This window comes from Argentina silus, assembly GCF_951799395.1.
Source record: "Argentina silus genome assembly, chromosome: 11".
Lineage (NCBI taxonomy): Eukaryota > Metazoa > Chordata > Actinopteri > Argentiniformes > Argentinidae > Argentina > Argentina silus.
The window spans coordinates 9,553,042-9,573,241 of NC_139665.1; the positions used below are offsets into that span (position 1 = coordinate 9,553,042).

A 20,200-nucleotide genomic window follows, 5' to 3' on the forward strand; every position below is an offset into this window, starting at 1 on the left:
TGACAACCAAGTTATGCCATAACCATGCCCCCGGTCGGTTCACAGGTATTCAAATCAATTTCATTGGATAGCATCATGTCCCAAGGCAAGATCGGTGATTCGACAGCTTCTCCCTAATTAGTTACCGTTATTAACAAACACTCACCCACACATCAACTGCTGGTCCATGCATGTTGTATTAAAAGGAAACACAGTATATTTGTTTCTCATGATTTACCTCCACACAGAAGTAAATATTTATTTATAAACAATAAATAGCATTGTTCTGAAATATTTTCAACAAATGTTTATGTACAATAAAACTGATTTAATGCAATGTGATACCACAATAAACCTTTGGAAATGTACAATATTATCCTCTAAATTAACTTTTGTTTAGAGTTAATGACCATCATACAACTTAATCTGACAGACTTCATCAATAGTTTAATTCTTCAGTGCATTGGTTTTGGTGTAAAGTACCCAAAACTATAGAGTGAACCTGGCACCTTTAAAAGCATATATGTACAGTACTTCATACTGCACATACAGCCAAGACACACAGAGACAGTTTCCCACGGCCATTACTTATAAACATTAGTCATATACATGCATAAGTGCCACTGTTTGCAATACATTTGTTATAAAATATATTAAAAGTAAATAAACAACGGAATTGTGCATGCATCATACTACAGCTTGTATGTTCCCACTGGCCCACTCTCTTCATATTCCATAATCGCTTTGAAAATCAGAGAAACCACAGTAAGGCCTTCAAGTGTGTGCTAGTCAAATAGTCACCTGGTCATGGTAATGTTACCATCAGGTAACACAATGCCTCTCATTTAGAGTATGGGGGAACTCTTGTTCGACCATACTTACTTCAGGAACATTTCCATTATTTGGTTTTATAATTTAGGAAAATGTTCTTTGAGAACTTCATCACCCTCTCATACAATAAACACACTGCGTCTTCCTCTCCTGACTTCACCCGCACATCTCTGTCTCTCTTTTCATCATAAATCAGAGAGATTGCCCCTTTGTCCTCATATTCCTCCCCAACCAAACCAATACACACCAGTGTTTTACTATACAGTGACATCATTCAAGTATTGAGCCAAGCCCCAACCCAATAACTGTGTACTATTCACATGTGCCCATTAATTAGAGTTAGCAGCCAGGTGGCTAGTGGCTCGTGGCAGGCCTTGGAAAGTGGCTAGTGGCAGGCCTTGGCTAGGCCTACTGTCTTTGTGTTGTCGTTATATGTCCTCTCTCGGCTGCTGTGTGACCAGATCAGGGGCAGACTGAACAGCAGGATGATGCCAAGGCTGAAGGCCACACACAGCATTGCTGCGCCCAGCGTGTTGGCGAAGGTGACAGGCAGGGAGTGTGTGAGGAGCCATTCTCGCCGTGTCACCATGTCTTGCTCGATGGCCTCCATCTGGAAATGGGTGCCTATGACGCCACAAACATGGAACAGCTGGTGGCTGTGACCTGCAGGGGGCGTCAGAGAACTGCCGTTAGAATAACAGTAGCCTACAGTTCAGAGGACAGAAACTATTTGAACTGGCAGTTGGCCAACACAGTTACTTATCCATGGGGGGGGGGGTTAGGGTTAGGGTTAGGTTAAAATGTCTTAGTGAGACCTATGCAGTGATATATTAGATGGATTGTTTTTGTATAGTGTTACTCTTGTGACAACAACAGTGTGCAATAGGCTATAACCAGACATGATGTAAAGTGATGAATTACTGTACATCATAGTGTGTATAATTACTATACATCACTATGAATGATAAACGCTACATACAATAAACCGGTTTTGGGTGCAGGATAGGTAGACAAGTCTTACCTATGTAGTCAAAGCTGCCTGGCGCCAGGCGTTCTGGTAGGTGTGTCGCGAAGAGGAAGGCTGTGAGAAAGGCCAGACTGATGTGGCGGTAGTGAAGGGTGTTGGTGTCGCTGTCAGTGCAGCCCTCACCCACACATAGGAAGATCTAATGAAACACAGTCACAGAGTATTAGCCTCACATGCTAGGCATTCATGCTTCCTGCCTGAAACATGGCTGGACGAAAAATGCAGTCAGTGTAAACAATGTACTCCTCCATTCATGTGAGCTAACACAGCCATATGTATTGATGATATAGGTGTAATACACTTTGTAAGCAAGAAGGTTGTTTGATTTGTCTTTGTACCTCAGCCCTGCATTTGTGCTTGTGAACACATCCTGTAGGAATGATACATACAGTAATGCACCCAATCTAGCTGTGTCAGAGTCAACAGTCAATTTCTTGACATTCTAACATTCTAACATTCACTCCAACTAAGCCTACAGTAAGTGCTCAATTCAAACCACCAAGCATCATCAAAAATATGTCTAGTGGCTAGTACATGTCTAAAGTATTGTCGGTGAAGTATGTTTCGTCCGTCAGGGCAGGAGTTTGCTAGATGGGTCAATGATAGTTAAGTGTATTATTGTTGACTCACCCTGTAGAAGAGAGGAATGTTGTCGAACAGGTAGGGATAGGCAAAGGCCACGATGCGGAGAACTTTACCAAGCCTCGGTCTCTGACACTCAGGGAGTCTGGGATAAAGCAATGGTAATGCTACAGTATCAAGATTCATAAGAATATTATCTTAGCAAAATAACAGCTGACACTAATTGAATTATCATTGCATGGTTGTTAGCATGGAATTAGAACTCCATGTCCTAGGACATAGATTTACATTACATTTACATTTATGGCATTCAGCAGACGCCTCTGGATAAAGTGACTTACAACAAGTACATTTGTCTAAGTAAGTGAATCATCTATACATCAGTCATCATAAGACAGTAATCTATGCTAGGACCAGGGGCTATTGGCAGTCACAATGCTAGAAGAAGGAAGAATTATTTTTTAATAGGCTTGACTTGCAGGCTAAGTGAAGTAGACTATCATTTACTTAGTGAGATGATTTGCTACACTTTTTCTGCAAAAAGTTACATTTTCTCTGTAAACATAAACGAACCTTGTTTAACTATTACACAAGAAGACACATTACTCATTCCATTGTGTTTGTATCAAAAATCACATAAATAATTTACGTAACTAGAGCTTAAAACCACATGCACTGCTCTCACCTTTCACAATCATAACACAATCACAGCTCTCCAGAGTAACTGTCAGAGCCAAGATTAGTCAAACCACATTCAGTGTAAGTACAGTGGCATTCTTAGTGCATTGTTAGTGTAAATTAAGCCAACTCCCTCTTCACATATGGAACACGTTATCTCTTGCTAACACGTTATCTCTTGCTAACAACATACTGTATCTGTTGCCCAACCGAAACCACACTTGGTTGTCTATTGTCTATTATGAATACATTTTTCATTTTCTTTTAGCAGTAGTGGGCTAGTTTAGCCAACACCCACTATACATTTGCAAAGGGATAGGTTGGGCTAGGCGGTTAGGCAGTTACTGTAAATGCCACAACAAATGAATCAAATAATATGTTCATATTTCCTAATGCTCTAAGATCATTTGGTGACTGAAACATCCATTCCCACCTAAGGTTAAGGCTAAAGTTCAGTGTTCGATCAGGATTCAAACAGGTGCACCAGAGATCTCTGAAAAAAGGATCCAACAACTGAATGAGTTCAATGATGAGGAAGGGGGAAAAAACAACCAAAAACAAGCACCAAAACGTTACATTATAAAGTGGGAAACTCAAAAGATTGGAATTGTAAGTTTGGAATTAAACATGGTTAGTAGTTACTCTTGACAGACAGCAAAGGAAAACACAACCAGAGAAGACATGGTGTTTACCTTTTTGCGATGTCATATGAGAGGTTATATTGCAGAAATGGTAAGCCAAGCCTTTGCAGAGGAAGGAAGAGGGAGAGGGATAGTCAGACAGCCATCATGCTGAGTAACGCTCTATGTAACCGTTGCCTTATTGTAAGATGACCAGAGGTGTCACAATATTGCATGTGAAGGTGAAGTTATGCTGAGATGAAATGCTTAATCTGCCTCATAGTATTGTTTAGAGAGCCAAAATGTATGTTTTGACAGAACAATATGGCTTTATTTTCAGATAGCAGTTCATATCAGCAGTCTTATGCAATTACAACTGATCATGTCCAATCGTGGCATGTGGGAATTTGAAAAATCATTCTTTGTTTGATTGTTTGTAATTATGCTTTGAACGAACGCCATGAGTACTTTGAGGTGCATGTGATTGAGCGGTTGCTAACAGTAACCCTCCAAAGCCCCTTTACCGTGAGTAGCAGGCTAGTGCCGTGCAGATGACAGTGTTGATGACAGCGATGGGGATGTAGTACTGGTGGAAGGAGCTGTTCACCCACTTATCAGGAATAACATAGGCAGAGTAGGTGATGGCTGATCCTGTGAGAGAACAATGTTAAACACAAATTAATCATGCACACATATACTGTATGTGCACGCATCAGGCTTGAACCATTAATAGGAACTCTAACAATTACAATAGGGTTTCGGCACTTCATGCTTCAACCACTATAATTACAATAATTACTAATCATAACAAAGCACAATAGGCAATAAGAAAGGCAAAAAAGGCAAAGTATTCTAGGAGGCAGAGATGTGGGTTGGCTTTTGTTCTAGCCCAGCTCTAATACTAACAACTCAATTAATGAATCATGGTCCTCAAGCCGGGTAATAACACCTGATTCACCTAATCATCATCTTCAAGCCCTTGTTTTAACTGATCTTGGTCTAAATTGAAGAAGTCTGGTCGGGCTGAAACCAAAGCCTGCACACACTGCAGACCCTGTTGCCCACCCCTGTGGTAAGGGTTATTAATCATCGTCATCATCATCACCATCATCATCATCATCATCATCATCATCATCATCATCATCACCATCACCATCACCATCACCATGGCGTCCCTCACCCAGACTGTAGAGACTAAGGGCTCCGTAGTCGAAGAAGAAGCAGATGTGGCGAGCGCGGGTGGACATGGTACTGAAGGTGTGGGCACAGCTGGAGGCCAGCGGGTACACGCAGCACGTCACCAGGAACACCAGCAGCGGCCAGGTGAACACGTCACGCATCACATCCTGTATCAGAACCACCGTCAGCAACTTCCACAAGAAGTACCTGTCAAGACAGTATGCAAGTTACCACAGGTCGCATATCATCCAGAAAACATTATTTTTTCGTTTTTTATGTCAATTGTGCTCAGCTGTCTCTTTTCGAAAATGTCATCTTTGTTTGAAGTATCTCTTTTATAGTAAAACCAAGAAAAAAAGTGTTCGGTAACAAGGAAAATGTTTAGATTAGGATATATATTTAAATGTGTTCATTGGAGTGTGGGGCTTGATTGCTTAATTTTGATAAACTCTACTTTCTACAGGATACAGTAGTACTGTTTAATCACAAAGGGTGGTGTTCCATAAAAACTCACCACAGCTCATACTAGAAGTACCTATCTTGTCAGTTTGCCCTGTACATGTGTTTCCACGTCTCTGCACACCTCATTAACAAATCAACCTTATTTGTGGTCTTCTGTGCCACTGCGTTGGGTTGTTGACTAATTGTGGCAACTCATTTGAGAGTCGTGAACAGAGCCCAGCTCATTAGTGGTGACATGAGTTCCTCACTAGCACCCCCCCCCGCCCCCTTCCCCCACCACACACACACAAACACACACACACACACACACGCACACACACACGCACACACACACTCTCTCTCTCTCTCTCTCTCTCTCTCTCTCTCTCTGTGGATCATCCCCATCTAAAGCAGCTCTCAGCTGGGGGGAAGTGAGCTATAGCTTTGGTGAGTAGCTAGCACAAAGCCCCCAGCCTCATCTCCATTGGAAATACCTACTGTCTTCATAAACAACTATTGACGCCAATTGTGTTATCCGTGCGTGCGGATCTGTTGTTTCGTTGAGATGAATGTGTAGAGAGAGGTGTTGACTTATATGGATGAGCGAAGTTATTAAAAGCACAAAGAGTAACAACTGACAGGGTGCTAATGGAGCTGATTGCCTGTTGACTCGTCAAGCGAATGGAATGTCAGGGACATGAAGATGCTGTGTGGTGACTGTCAGACTGATATACGGCACATGTGCTTGAGGTGTGAGGCAATATATCTTTGAGGTTTTCATCTCACATGACAGTAAACGGATAGGCTGGGTATGTGGTTGGATTGAATAGGGCTGTTTGTGTCATAAGTAAAAGCTTGCATCTAGAAGAGTGTACTTGTTTAGACTTGTGTACTTGTTGTGTCTTTTTCACAAACGACAGTCAATGATCAGTATCTACCATAAAGACTTCCACCAGCATGTCTATCCAATCTGCTCGTTTACATGTGCTTATTAAAATGCAGAGGAGGTGTACCAGGGGCTGCAGGCTACGCTCTACTGGTGTCTATATGATTCATTTAAATCTTACATTCAAAGGGATAAGGTAGAGTGTGTCCCTGTGGTATGAGATAGTTATGCATAAGAAATGTGAACATCTATTTACTTTATGGAGTTCACTGACAGGTGATATGAATATCAAATAGGCAGAGAAATACCTCCAAACTTGCATCTACTGTATATCATGAATGAGGCCTCATTCCGTTTCATGCATTACAATGAGCTTGTCCTCCAATTTCTGCCTCCATCAGCCTCCCCTGACTGAGAGATGCCATAGAGTCAGGCTCTAGTTTTTGGTATCTTGCCTATGGCAAATAACAAGATTTCCATATATTTGGAAGATGTTCAGTTTTTCTCTACCAGTTTGATGTTGTTTGAGAAAAGTTTGCGCGCTTAGCTTGCTCCAGGTTCTCAGATAAAATAGTAAACTTAGAAAAAGAAACAACAAGCTACTTCACAGTTATGTGGGAATATATCAAAGTTTCGTTCAACAGATTCATCAGTGTGCTTGTGCTTTTTCATTTTCTACCAGTATGATGAACTTATGAACATAAGAAATGCCTACATTGAAAATAAAATAGCTAAATAGGTCTTTTGAGTGATTAAAGGTGTCCCTCAAGCTTCTATAACTGAAATCTATAAACATACTGTCTGGTCTCGCACCTGTTTATCTACTGTATACTGTATAGATTGTACTAGAAGATACCTCTCAAATTTAAAGTCTGAGCTGAGGACAAATGCACTCAGAAACTAGATCATATTATGATTATGATGTTTTCCTTAATTTGAAATGGGAATCTGGCCACTCATACTGTATCTTGAGCGTACAACAAAGAAGAAGGAATTGATCTCAGGCCTATTCTAAAGACATACACTTGTTCTTAGCTTTGATTCCTAACTTGAGACATGTGCATGTAACTCTCTTTTGTGTGGTCTATGGGTGGATCTCAAACCAGGACAAACCAGGACTAGTGACAGGCAGCATTTCAGCTATAGTGTAAAGCCATACCAGGTGGGCAGGAAGTGAGTCCAGATGTTGAGCGTCTCATTGGTCAGCTGGAAAAGGCTGAGGATGCAGTCTATGGCTGAGCTGTGAGGGTGGCGGTAGCCTGAGATGATGCTGTCCTCATGGAACACCTAGTAAACAAAACACGGGGTTACTTTATGGTTGGCCAACACTCACTGTACCAGATATAGGCTATGTTGGAATGTTCATACCCCGACCTATTTAGACAGTATACAAAATGTACCGAAATTGAGTATGTATAAAATGCCTGGATGTCAGAGAAGATTTGCCTTTCTATGTAGTATGAATTCACTCCACACACTATTCTGGAAGTCACACACTATTCTGGAAGTCACACACTATTCTGGAAGTCAGACACTATTCTGGAAGTCCTTTCCGATTTTAGTTCCACAATTCAATAGAGCAGGTAAGGGAGACGGGCAGTAGTGAAATTGAACCAATGACCATGAACAACATAGTTGAGCTACAGATGATGATTCTCAGTATGAATGAGGTGTAGGATGTTGAAACGTGTCGCTTACTGAATACATTTTACTAAACGGTAGGCTGTAAATAGTATGTAATATGGTTGGTATGTAGTAACTTTTAGTAAACAGTATGAGCTTTTGGACATAGTATGGAGATCAGTGTTGTTGTGAATGCCATTGGAATTCAAGGACATAAATGGACATTACAATAACATAATTGAATTGGCAGGAACCTTTTGTTTACAATGAGGATTTTTTTCAAGTCTTGATTTTGGAATTTCAGTTTATCACTTGAAATGATAGGCATTGACTTATATATGCCATTTAGCTGACGCTTTTATCCAAAGCGACTTACATTGCAGTGAGTGCATACATTTCAGTATATATGGTCCCAGCAGGAATCAAACAACCTAAGCGTTGTTAGCGCCATGCTCTACCAACTGAGCTACAGAGGACCATGATGATAACAGATAAACAGATAACCAGAACCTAGCCACAGTATTATTGTTGTTGTCTAGGATCACCAAACAGACAGCCAATGGCAGATCTTTCTCTTTCAGAGCCAAATCCTGTATTACCTGTTTCCACTTTTTCTTATTTTATAAACTTGAAAACTTGAAAAGTATGGGTGACCAAGATATAGAATGAAGCGACATCTTCTCTAATCAATAAAAGACAATATTTTGAGAGAGAAAAATGCTCCAAAATGTTGTCTTTCACAAAAAAAGTGTTGATGCCATGAAAGTCATACAAATATTTCTCAATTCTTTAATTGACTGTAAAATGTAATCAATATCAGCTCTCGACAACATGTTAACAGGATCTCAGTAAAAGTTAAGAAAGACAGTGAACTTACTTTGGGCACTTGGTTGATGGTGAAGACTCGTGGTAGTCTGAGGCTGAGCATGTTGTCTTAGAGCTTCAATACTGTGCTGACTTGTTGAATGAACTGAAGCCAGTGGGAGCGTCTCTCCCTGTCTAAGGTTGTTGTTGCTATGTTGTTCTGTAGCTTCCTCCCTTCCTCCCTGCACTCCCTCCTCTCCACCCAACCTGAATATCAAGTGCACCTGGGCCACTCCCCCTCCCCTCCCCTCCCCTCCCTCTCCCTCCCCCCCCCCCCCCCCTCTCTCTCTCTCTCTCTCTCTCTCTCTCTCTCTCTCTCTCTCTCTCTCTCTCTCTTATAATATTGGTACACATGTCAAAAAGAGTGTGCCTATGTTGAAAAAAGTTACTGTGAAGGAAGATAACTTCTTCAGTGAACATGACAAAATGTTCAACAGCTCTCAATCTCGTCAAGATAATAGTCTATTCGTTGTTAGAGGGTTGTTTTCACGATTGAAAATTGTGCTCACGTTTTACCTCTCACCTGTTCTAAATAATGAGGGATTAAGTTAGACTAAAGGTCTTTGGGAGGAGAGAGCACAGCAAGTTAAGCAGGTTTTCAGTGACAAATCTTGATTCAAGGTAACAATAACAAAATCAGCAAGGGAACAGCTGCCACTGACATCTATTGTCTTTAAGAATCGCTAGTATTTTTAGAACATTTTCTATCGAGAGATAAAAAAAAAGGGGAAAGATTTCTCTCACACATACTTCCTAGCTGAGAACTCTACCAGTGATACGGCCAACTGACGTTCAGCCAGGCTATATATGTCTGACCATGAATGAAGGGTGGAAATTGCTCTGGCAGCAAAAAATAAAATAAAATCTCTTTGACTCTCTCACTTTCATTTCCCTCCCTGAACCACAACCAGAATCACACCCCAGAGGAGTCTAGAAGTTGAGTCAATACGCTTCCATGTTATCTTGTTCAAACTCTGAGATACTGAACACCAAACACCTTGTCCTTCTGCTACAGAAAAAAGTGGAGACATTGTCTGAACAAGTGGGGCTATAAGCCTTTATTGTATATGTTGTACATGTGGTACCCAATATTGCATTGGTTGTAATAACAACACTGACGTTGCATTGTGGTTAATATGTTTGTGTTTTTGGAAACCACTCAAGGACTGTTTCTTGTGTTGTTGTGTGACACTGATATGTGTATCTGTGGTGTGTTTTGGTGAGAGGTGTTAGAAAAAAGCAGGTCATGTTTGCCTTGGCCAAGAAAGGGCAGTTAATTACAAATCTCAGAAACTAGAACCTGTACAAAGTCAACAAGGGGAACAACTGAGGCCAATGAATACTTTTCAGAAACACGTACAAATCGATGCCATCCCAGGTCACACAGTAGGAGTGCCTTATCTTGTATGCAGTTCCATAACAAAAGGCTGTAATATCAGTTCATCGATAGTAAGTATGCTTGGTCAAACTGATAACCTATTGTGTTCCTTTTACATGGCATACTATATAGTATTAAAGCCATGTAAGATGGTTGTCATGAAAACAATTACTTCTAGTACTACATACAGTATTTCAAAACATAGAATTACTCAAATGAAATTGAGGCTGATATTTCACTTCTTAAAGAAACAGTCCCTTGACCAATCAACATCTCTGCTACATACATGTATCCCCACAAATTAAAGCACTTTGCATTATTCAAAAGGTAGAAGTATGCACCATCAAAGACGCCATGGATAAACCGTGTTGTTAAGCAGGGGCAACAGTTCAGTGCTAAGTACTGTGATACCAGGTTTGTGATTGGGCTGGCACTTTGCACTGTTAGGGGGGGGTACCCAGGGACCTCATTGCCCTCTCTCTCAGGGGGTTAAGACCAGTGTGACATCACCCACTACAGCTCCAGAGCAACACAGACAACACAGACAACATAGATGAGACAAGAGAACCAGGCCATGTTGTAATACTCTTAAGAGGGCTCCTCTCTCCTTGTATACTCTCCTTTATCTACACTGATGTAAACTAGCTGCACTGGAGAAAGTAACTTTCCAATTAACATCCACCATGTTGGCTTTACCAAACCTATGTTCTCAGGTCAGTGCAGATGAGTGAAAGGAGAGGAGGGGGAGGAATCCAATCTAGGCAATTGAGATGCGCCCCTGACATGAGGTGTTTGCCAGGCAGGTCTGTGATACTGCATTCCCTCATTGTACTACTTTGTTAATATGTCAACCATCAAACACCATGTCAGACTTCAAAGACTGAAATGTAAACAAAGGCCTGTTTGAGTGGCTCAGGGTGTCACACCTCAAGAGTTAGTGGAGACAGAAAATGCAGTTAAAGGAGCACAACAATAATATTTAAGTGCTTGGTGTCTGTCCTAGGTGAAGAAAGAAAAATGAATCTAGTAGCTGAATAACTGAGCAGACTAAAATAGAAGTCAAATAGTAGTGACAGTGATAGTATACAGTACATAGACCAATATAAGGCTGTCATCACAGATTAGTCATATACACTTCAAGTAAGGACTGACTCTGAGTCATACAAAGCTGTTTCTTCAGATAATAACACTCTGTTGGAGGTACACCTGGGCTGAACTGTCATGAACAGCTGTTAGAAGACATGAGGTTGACTGTAAATTCCCACTGATGTTGACAGCAATGCTGCTCACATTGTTACATATTTAGATATTCATAGAGACAGTTTACAACTATAGACAGACAGGAAACAGTAAGGGAAGAAATAGTAGGGAAATGTGAAATTCAAGGGCTGGAATAATAGTTTTTTTTTTTTTTTTTTCCTAAGTAATGCGCTTACCACGTAATCGCAAGGTTCCTGGTTCGATTCCAACCCTCGACATATCTTGCATGTCATCCCTCTTCTCTCTCACCCATCCTTCCTGTCAATCTCTACTGTCTCTATCCCAATAAAGGAGAAATGCTAAGTCTTTTTTTTGTTTTCTTTTGGAAACATGTAGTGAGTAGACAGTAGCTTACTACATCAATAGATGACTCCTTGAAAATACAGTTAAACAGCATGTACTGGAACTCCCTCTTTCTGTCTTCCCTAATTGGGGGATTAGATGTATACCGGATTGCCGTGTTATATTAGCCTATCACGTCCACAGATGTTAACACCTGTAATTATGGTGACACGTGTAAAGGAGATCACTAGGGAGGGAGATATACATCTCATATGATGCCATTGAGCTGTACCTGCTGCCAGAAGGTAGGAGGTAGAGGAGAATCTCTAGACAGTAAGAATCTCTTCTGCGCTCTTGGCAAGTCAACAAAGTCACTTCTCCCCACTTCTCTCCACTCTGACAACTGACAGCATGTGCCAGTTATGCATCTACGGCTCTGTGATAGTTGCCAGGATTTGAGGCATATGTCTGCAATGTCTCGGTATCTTAGAGAGGTTTGCCGTACACCTGATGGTAGCTGAGTTGCAGGAGATGAAGAGAAACACTGTCATAGGAAGTCCCTGCACACTCACGATCAATACAAAAATTCAATGTATTGAGCTAAGCTTTCGGTTGCATGACCTTCATCACAGCATACTTTTTGCATTGATCCTGAGTGTGCATAACTTCCTTCTACGACCACGAGATGTCAGTGTTTTCAAATAGAAACACTACAGGCTTGGATTCTCATAATGCACCCATAGGCCTAATAATGTGTGATAGTTGTAAAGCAATATGTTTGGCTGTATACTCCAAAATGTTGGACTTGAAATCAACAATTAATATGTTATAGTAAAGATTCTCAGCTTTTATTTCATGTTATTTGTGTACATATTGTTATTACCATTTAGAAATTACTTCGTCCACCTATTTCAGGGCACCAAACGTAATCACCCCTTTACTGGGGTTTCTGATTAGGCAGGTGTGTTCTGTCACATTATTTGTGCAAACATAAGAGAGCTGTCAACGTCCAGTATTCTAGGCTTTGCATTTGCCTTTGGAGTCTGCTTCTGATGTCTGTGAACATGAGGACCAAAGAGGAAGCCATTATTAGGCAGAAGATTTTGAAACATAGCCAAAACCTGGGGCTTGCCAAATTCAACAGTTTGGAACATCATTAAAAAGAAACAAAAGCACTCAGCAATCGTAAACAGGCTGGTAGGCCAAGGAAGACTACTATTGTGGATGACCGAAGAATGCTCACCATAATTAAGAAAAGCCCATGTTCTACTGATCAGCAACACTCTCCAGGAGGTAGGACGAATGTGTCTAGAGTCTACCATCCGCAGAATACGCCACCAGTCAAACTACGGAGGCTTTACTGCAAGGTGCAAACCACTATTGCTAACCAAGGTGCTAACCATTTTAACCATGTCACCCTGACAAAAACACTGGCAACGTTCTCCCAGTTTGTGAAGTACCCCACTAGGGAGAACAAAACACTGGACCTGTTGCTAATGCTAATGTGAAGACACCTACATCTCTACAGCACTCCCCCCCCCCTCCCCGGGCCGATCGGACCACAACCTAGTCCACCTCAAGCCCATTTATGAGCCTATAGTCCAGCAGCACTCTGAGGCTCTGCAGGACTGTTTTGAGACAACGGACTGGGAAGTTCTCTGTGAGTCACATGGGGAAGACATTGATGGTCTTTCACATTGCATCTCGGACTACATTAACTTCTGCGTGGAGAACACCGTACCTACCAGGAGGGTGCAGTGTTTTCCCAAAACAAGCCTTGGATTACAAGTGATCTAAAGTCCCTCCTCAAAGACAAGAAAAGAGCCTTTAGGTCTGGTGACGAGGAAGAACTGAATCGGGTGCAGAGGAAGCTCAAGGAGAATCTGAAGGAGAGCAGGGACACCTACAGGTGGAAGATGTAGGACAGTCTGCAGGACAATAACACAAGAGAGGTGTGGAGCAGCGTGAGGAAGATCACCGGCTACAAGCAGGCTAATGACCTGCAAGTGGCTGGAGATCTGGACAGGGCCAACGAGTTGAACCAGTTCTTCAACAGGTTTGACTCAGGGGGGCTCATTGTCTCCCTCCCCCCAGCTCCACCAACAACTCTCCACGCTGTCCTCCTTCTCCTTCTCCTCCTCCCAGCTCCTCCAGCCCTGCTCAGCTACCAGACCAATAAAGTACCTATCTATCTATCTATCTATCTATCTATCTATCTATCTCTCTAGTTATCCTAAAAAAAAGTGGAAAGTTCTTGACTGGCCAAGTCAATCTTCAGATTTAAATCCAATTGAAGAGGCATTTCATTTCCTGATGATAAGGTTTTAGGCAAAAGACCTAAAAACAAACAACAACTGAAGATGGCTGCAGTACAGGCCTGGCAGAGCAGATAGATACCCAGCGTCTGGTGAGGTCAATGGGTCGCAGACTTCAGGCACATATTGCATGTCGACCAAATCCTAAACATGAGTGTTTAATTTGGACATTATATGAATCTGTTCCATTACTTTTTGGTGCCCTGAAATAGTGGGACTATGTATAATGTTTTTATTTTTTATTTTGTTTAAATCTGAATGGTAAAACTAGTATGTAGATCTAGGAAGAGCAAAAAAGAACAAATAATGCTTCACTGTCCCATTACTTATGCAGGGCACTGTACGTCAGACTATAACCTCAACCAGGAGGTCCCAACCCATCATTTCGTAACCACTGCTGTGGTTAAGAGAAACCTTGGTGCAAAGCCTCCTCCATAAACTGTTGATAAGAAAATCTGTAAGGTTGCCTAAGGCCAGTGCACACCCTCCCCTGCAAGCTAAACAGTCTTGAAAGATGAGTGTTTGTGTATCATCAGCATAACCTCAAAGAAGCTTCCCACATAGTGCATGCATTATGAAAGCCCCTGGATAAATTCTCTGAAACACAACTTAGTAATTTGGTGGTGAATAGCGTTTACTAACATTTTACCTTCAAATTAGCAATTTGCTATGGTGCTCAGGCGTCTTGGTTGGCAGGGGCATGTTGTGACTGAAGGTTAGTAGGTGGTAGTGGGTTGTAGGTAAGGGCTCTTAGTAGGAGGCAGGCTGTGATGCCCTGGTATTATTGTTGGCAGGGTTGTTCTTGTGTCTTTGTTTGTGACTGAAGGTTGGTAGGTGGTAGTGGGTTGGAGAACAGATATTGCGGGCTGTTAGGGGGAGGCTGGCTGGCATGGGTGCCTCTGTTGGCGGGGCGGTGTGTATCTCCCTATGAGGGATGTCTGGCAGATGCTACCTGGCCCTGTCTGCTTCATAATTAATGGTGGGTAAGCAGCTCAGGAGCTCCCTCTCCCACTCCTTCTCTATCCCCCCCACTGACACTGCTGCCAGATAGACAGTGGCATAACAGCCTTATTTAGTACAATAGTGCCAACAGAGAAGTGTCAGTGGAAGACCCAGTGCTAAGCAAAGGTTTTGTTGGAAATGATGTTTCTAAAGAAGGGATGTGTGATCATGAACCTAACTGTATCTTCATCTCTCCCTCAATACCATTCCTGCTCCAATCCACTCCTCTCAGGCCTTCTCATTCCCAGGCTAACACTCCTCACAGAGGGCACCAAACCCAATTAGTCCATTGTCCTTTCCAGGCTCAGACCATTGGGCCAAGAGTGTGTGTGTGTGTGTGTGTGTGTGTGTGTGTAGAGGGCATGGACAATCACGCTGAGACTCGATCTACTTCATATTTTGAACTAAAGCAACTCCCTTAAAGAAACAAACTGTGTTTATAATCTACTGATATGTAGTATGAATGAAGACAGAAATCACTGGATCTCAACTTTTTAAGAAAAATGCCTTTATTTTACAACTTTAAAAAGCAATTTTAAAGGGATGCTCCACCTAAAAAACATGTTCTTCCTGGTTTGGCCCTGACCTTGGCTGTAGTTGATTGGCCCAGAAAGAGTTCAGCTACATATTTGTCTCCCTTTGATACTGAGTAGTCATATTATGGGGCCCCATAGGGACACATTCATTCTAGAAATATGTCCAAAACACTTTGTAGACACCAACTAATATTATGACAGAATCCCCTTCTGAAGATTGCCTGCCATCCACTTATTATGCAGATTAAAGTGACTACAAAAACAAAACAATAATACAGACAAAGTCTTTAGAGAGGGATTATGTCATATTATGAGTTGGATTAGAGGGTCTGCAATGTGTTTTGGATATATTTCCAGAATGAATGGGGCCGATAATACGATTACTCTGTATATAATAAAGCATAATATGTAGCTAAAAACCTTCTGGGCTAATCAACTACAGCCAAGGCCAGGGCCAAACCAGGAATGCATGTTTTTTGGGTAGAGCATCCCTTTAAGCACAAAGATTTAATCTTCTTTTATATAAACACTTTTTTCCTCTGCATAAAAAATGTTAGCATGTGCACATTGTGCTTAAATTGCAAAGTCTGTACAACCACTCTGGGTTCCCTCACCCCTCCACGGCAGGGACCCAGTAAAACATTTTATTGCATAAAGTCACATGTGGCTCGATCCACACATGTCAATTTACAGGACAGTGGAAAAATAATCAAGTTGAAAGGAGAAAAATAAAAAGATCATACAATACCATCCATTACACAGTGAACAACAATAGCAGCTTTCAAAAGGAAGGCGTTGCATATTGTCCAGAAAAATAATAAAGTTAAACAAACTGAACAGAAATATATCAATTGATGACATTTAATACAGCGGTTGTGCTTCTGTGCTTTACTCTCATACAGAACAGCTGACCCTAAAGGCTTCCATAATCTAAACAAATGCAAACAATAAGCTGGTAGAAAAATATGGAATAGGAAAATTTGCAGTTATGTATGAGCCTATTTTCCCTTTGAAATATTACTGAAGGCTAAACGCAAGTTGTACAGTTGCACACATCCCCTTATACAGCAGATTTTACACATCTCCTGTTCTCTATACTGTTCTTTAACCACTCTACTCTATAGAATCTACATTTCAAAAAACGGAAAAAACATTTGTCAAAAAGGCAGTTAATTTCCCTCAGTTATCTTAGAAGGAGGAAAGGCAGACACAGATTTAGCCTTTCCGCTTGTCTTCTGGTGACATCTCCAGCTCACGATGGATGCAAAGACATGTTCCATGGAAAATAAGCACACAAAAAATACACCGAAAAACAATAAACAGCTCAAACAAACCCCAACTTCAAAGACTTTGGTATGAACAAAATGAAGCTCTCGAGACAGTCCCTATTGGAAACTGCCCAATTTCCCTTTGAAGAATGTACTTCACTCTTAGTCCCGACAAATGGCAAGTATGAAATATGCATAGTAGTATTCATGAGAAAAGAATATGTCATAGCTAGGAAATGATAAAACAATTACGGTGGGAAATTCTGATAACAGGATCTAAATGCATGGCCATGTCCCTCCTCACCAATAATAATTTGACTGAATGCAGTGTCATGTCTCAGCAGCCAAGACAGGCCTCCAGAACAGGAAATAAGAGGTCACGGGTTGTAGCAGTGGATGAGGTCAGACAGTACAGGTGGATTCATAAGGATGAGACTGAATATGACCGTCTTGCTGCACCCTCCCTGTCAAATCATGGTAAACCAACAATTTTCTCTGACTGAAAAAAATAAACATGTCGCTCACACAAGACTCACCTTGTAGAACACTTTGAACAGTACAACTTCAATAAGGACCGTTCATCGTTTTGTCTCACATTGGCTCGAGGCAGGTGTCCACCGTATCCCCAAACATGTTTATTATTTTTAAATCCATGTGGGCGAGTGCACAAGTGCCTACTTTAGTCAAAAATAAAATAAAAAGGGTTGAGAATTGGGATGCACCATTTTGTTTACCAGCAAGCAAGCCAACACTGACTCATCCCTCACAGGCAGCACTGAGCTCTCAGGACTATTAACCGTCTAAATTAGAGGTGGCTTCACAGCCTTCTCCACTCTCATTCACCTGTCAATAGACCAGCCTACAGATTAACCAGGCTAAGCCCACGCATACAAGTGATGGGGAAAACAGCCCACTGACTGTCATTAGCTAGCTGTGTTCGCCAGCTCTCTGTGCCAAGAATTAGGACAGCCTTCAACAATAAGCCCAGCAGCGATGTTGTTGGAAACTAAAGATGTTGACATAGTGTTCCTTGACAACATAACACCCAATCTGCCCACTCATCCACCCACATGCACATGTACACACCGCACCCACACACACACACACACACACACACACGCACACACACACACACAGGGGTTTCCAGCTCTATAAAAATTGTGACAAGCAAATAAATCACTCCACCTCAATTAGTGAAAGATAATCATTAGATAACCAGGGAAGAAATTCTGGAAAATATGTGGATAAAGGCTATCTAAAGCATCTCTCCAGCTCAGTAAAACATGATGAGGGGTTAACCCCAGGGGACCTTTAATGGGAGCCGGTGGTGGTCAGAGTTTAGGAGGATGCTGCCTCCATCGCTCAGCTGAAACAGGCTACAAACCGTGGTGCCACAACACTCAGGCGCCCCTGGGCAGGAGTTTTATGTATAGGCTTCATCTCCAGGCTGAGTGAGGTTGTGGAGAGGTGGTTTGGCTATGAGACCGATAGGGAAGCTCTCTGTAGAGGGGGGGGGGGGAGGAGGGGGGGGGGGGGGCGGGGATGAGAAGATATATTTTGCATGAATCGTAATGATGTGTTTTAATGTTATTAGGATCAGGGTATGACAAGCTGATCCTAGATCTGTGCTACGAGGGTGTCTTCTACTTCAGGACAGGGTGACAACTGACACTGGGCAGCTATTGGTAGTCAACGATGGAGATTCCTTGTCTGGAATGTCAGAGACTACTAGATCTAATTTCATAGAGCAACAAGTAGACCTAACATTTGGTAAGTTCGAAACAACTCTTTGTTGAAAGCAATGCAAATTAGGGAGTTTTTAGAGCGAAAACTGGTCCGGGGAAAACCTGATTCAAAATACATAACTTAGAAATGTTTATAAACATTTGATGATCCTTTTTTTTTTTTTTTTTTTAAAGTCTCTCCTCCAAATAATTTATATCATTTCTATCTATTATTTACAGCATGGGTTCTGTATGCTATTCAAAACACTGGGGTGAAGAAGTAAAAAAATACTATTGGAAGAGAGACTTAACAGTGTGGATGATGAAACAAGGCTATTCAACAAACCCACTCAAGATTTCCTTAGCAATCCTGATGCGTTGAATTGGTAAGAGCCACATATTTTCTTCTTTCCGTACACAAACACACTCCCTGAAGCTACGTTTCTACTTAATTACAACTGCTTGCTCGGGAAAGACCAGAGCTACAATTACTGTTGTAAAAATAAAACCTTACCCAAGACTGCAACAGAGCTCAGTGTACTCTGAGACACTCTGAACGCTGGAGTCTGAACGCTTGAAAACTGCAATTGACTGAAAGCTCCCGAAATCCCTCCTCTAAGCACAACTGCACAACCACGCACGCACGCCATCCAAAAGTACCCTACCGCACCCCCACCCACCACAACCCAATCTAATCTAATCCATCCCAGATCTCAAGTGTTTCCGAGTATCGACTGTTGTTCCGTTATTCCTTGTGCTCCTTCCTACATATCCCCCCCCCCGTACAAACACCACACGCTACGTGTTCTTTCTGTGTTGTACGTCCCCTAGTTGTGCTTGGCGCGGCCCCCCTTCAGGTAGCTCTTCCATCTCTTCACCACGTCTCTGAAGATGGGCGCGTTGTCTATGGAAGCCAGCAGCTGCAGTTGGTTGATGTGGGTGGTGTGGTAGTCCCAGCGCGCCAGGTTGGGCGCCATGCCCAGCATGTAGTGGCGCAGGTCGTAGATGCTGCCCGACCCCGTGTCGTACAGGGGAAGCATGGCTTTTAGCGACTCCATTCCTCGACTGAACAGCTGCCCGGCGTCCCGGCCCAGCTTCTCCCCCGCGGTCTCCGCCAGGTCGTACAGACCGATCAGAGAGTAGACGAAGCCGTTGAGAACGAAGGAGCTCGGCGTGGTCGGGTACTCCTCGTACCAGTCGTACTTGTTCATGAACACCGCTTTGACGCCGTGCTGTTCGGACGGCAGCCTGTAGGGGGCGGTGGCGCGGAGCGCGGCGCTGAGGTAGGCCTGGTCCTTGGTGAGGAGGTAAGCCCTCACCAGCGTTGACATGGCCTGGCCCTGAGCCATGGCAGAGTACCAGCCGGGCTCCAGCGGACGGAAGCCCTCCCCCAGCTTGCGGATGACCATGATCGGCCAGCCGCCCCGCTCGTCCTGGTTGCGCAGCAGCCAATCGCTGGCGGCGAAGAAGGCGGCGGTGTGGGCCGTGGTGGAGATGGTGACGTTGTCGATGGAGCCGCGACCGCGGAGCGTCAGGCGGACCACTCGTCGAGGCATGATCTAGAAAACAACAGGGGGAACTGAAATGACCAACAAAACTACATCGATATATTTTAAAATTCATTGCATTGTGTCAATAATAATGTATTAGTAAGCCCTGTGTACCCTTGGGCATAGTAAACATTATCTGACCAAACACTAGTCGCCAGCAGATTGGATTATGAAT

General features: G+C 42.5%; 2 protein-coding genes across 3 annotated transcripts in view; both read right to left on the reverse strand.

The window, feature by feature from the left end:
• Positions 1 to 204: 204 nt before the first annotated feature.
• On the reverse strand, positions 205 to 8,880 carry paqr5b (progestin and adipoQ receptor family member Vb). Of its 2 annotated transcripts, XM_083680735.1 has the most exons (8): positions 8,724 to 8,880; positions 7,383 to 7,510; positions 4,898 to 5,103; positions 4,242 to 4,368; positions 3,790 to 3,840; positions 2,468 to 2,564; positions 1,832 to 1,976; positions 205 to 1,473 (listed from the first exon to the last, which is right to left on the reverse strand). In XM_083680735.1, exons 1-8 carry the CDS (start codon positions 8,772 to 8,774, stop codon positions 1,196 to 1,198), a joined length of 1,083 nt encoding a protein of 360 aa, XP_083536861.1. In that variant the 5' UTR covers positions 8,775 to 8,880; the 3' UTR covers positions 205 to 1,195. The 2 variants fall into 2 exon arrangements, with proteins under 2 accessions (XP_083536861.1, XP_083536862.1); XM_083680736.1 differs by lacking the exon at positions 3,790 to 3,840.
• A 6,553-nt stretch (positions 8,881 to 15,433) lies between these two features.
• glceb (glucuronic acid epimerase b) overlaps positions 15,434 to 20,200 on the reverse strand; it is a 43,872-nt gene continuing 39,105 nt past the window's right edge. Inside the window, exon 6 of the mRNA XM_083680397.1 lies at positions 15,434 to 20,034. Within this exon, the coding sequence (XP_083536523.1) occupies positions 19,303 to 20,034 (732 nt within the window). The 3' untranslated portion in view covers positions 15,434 to 19,302. The remainder of the gene's footprint in view (positions 20,035 to 20,200) is intronic.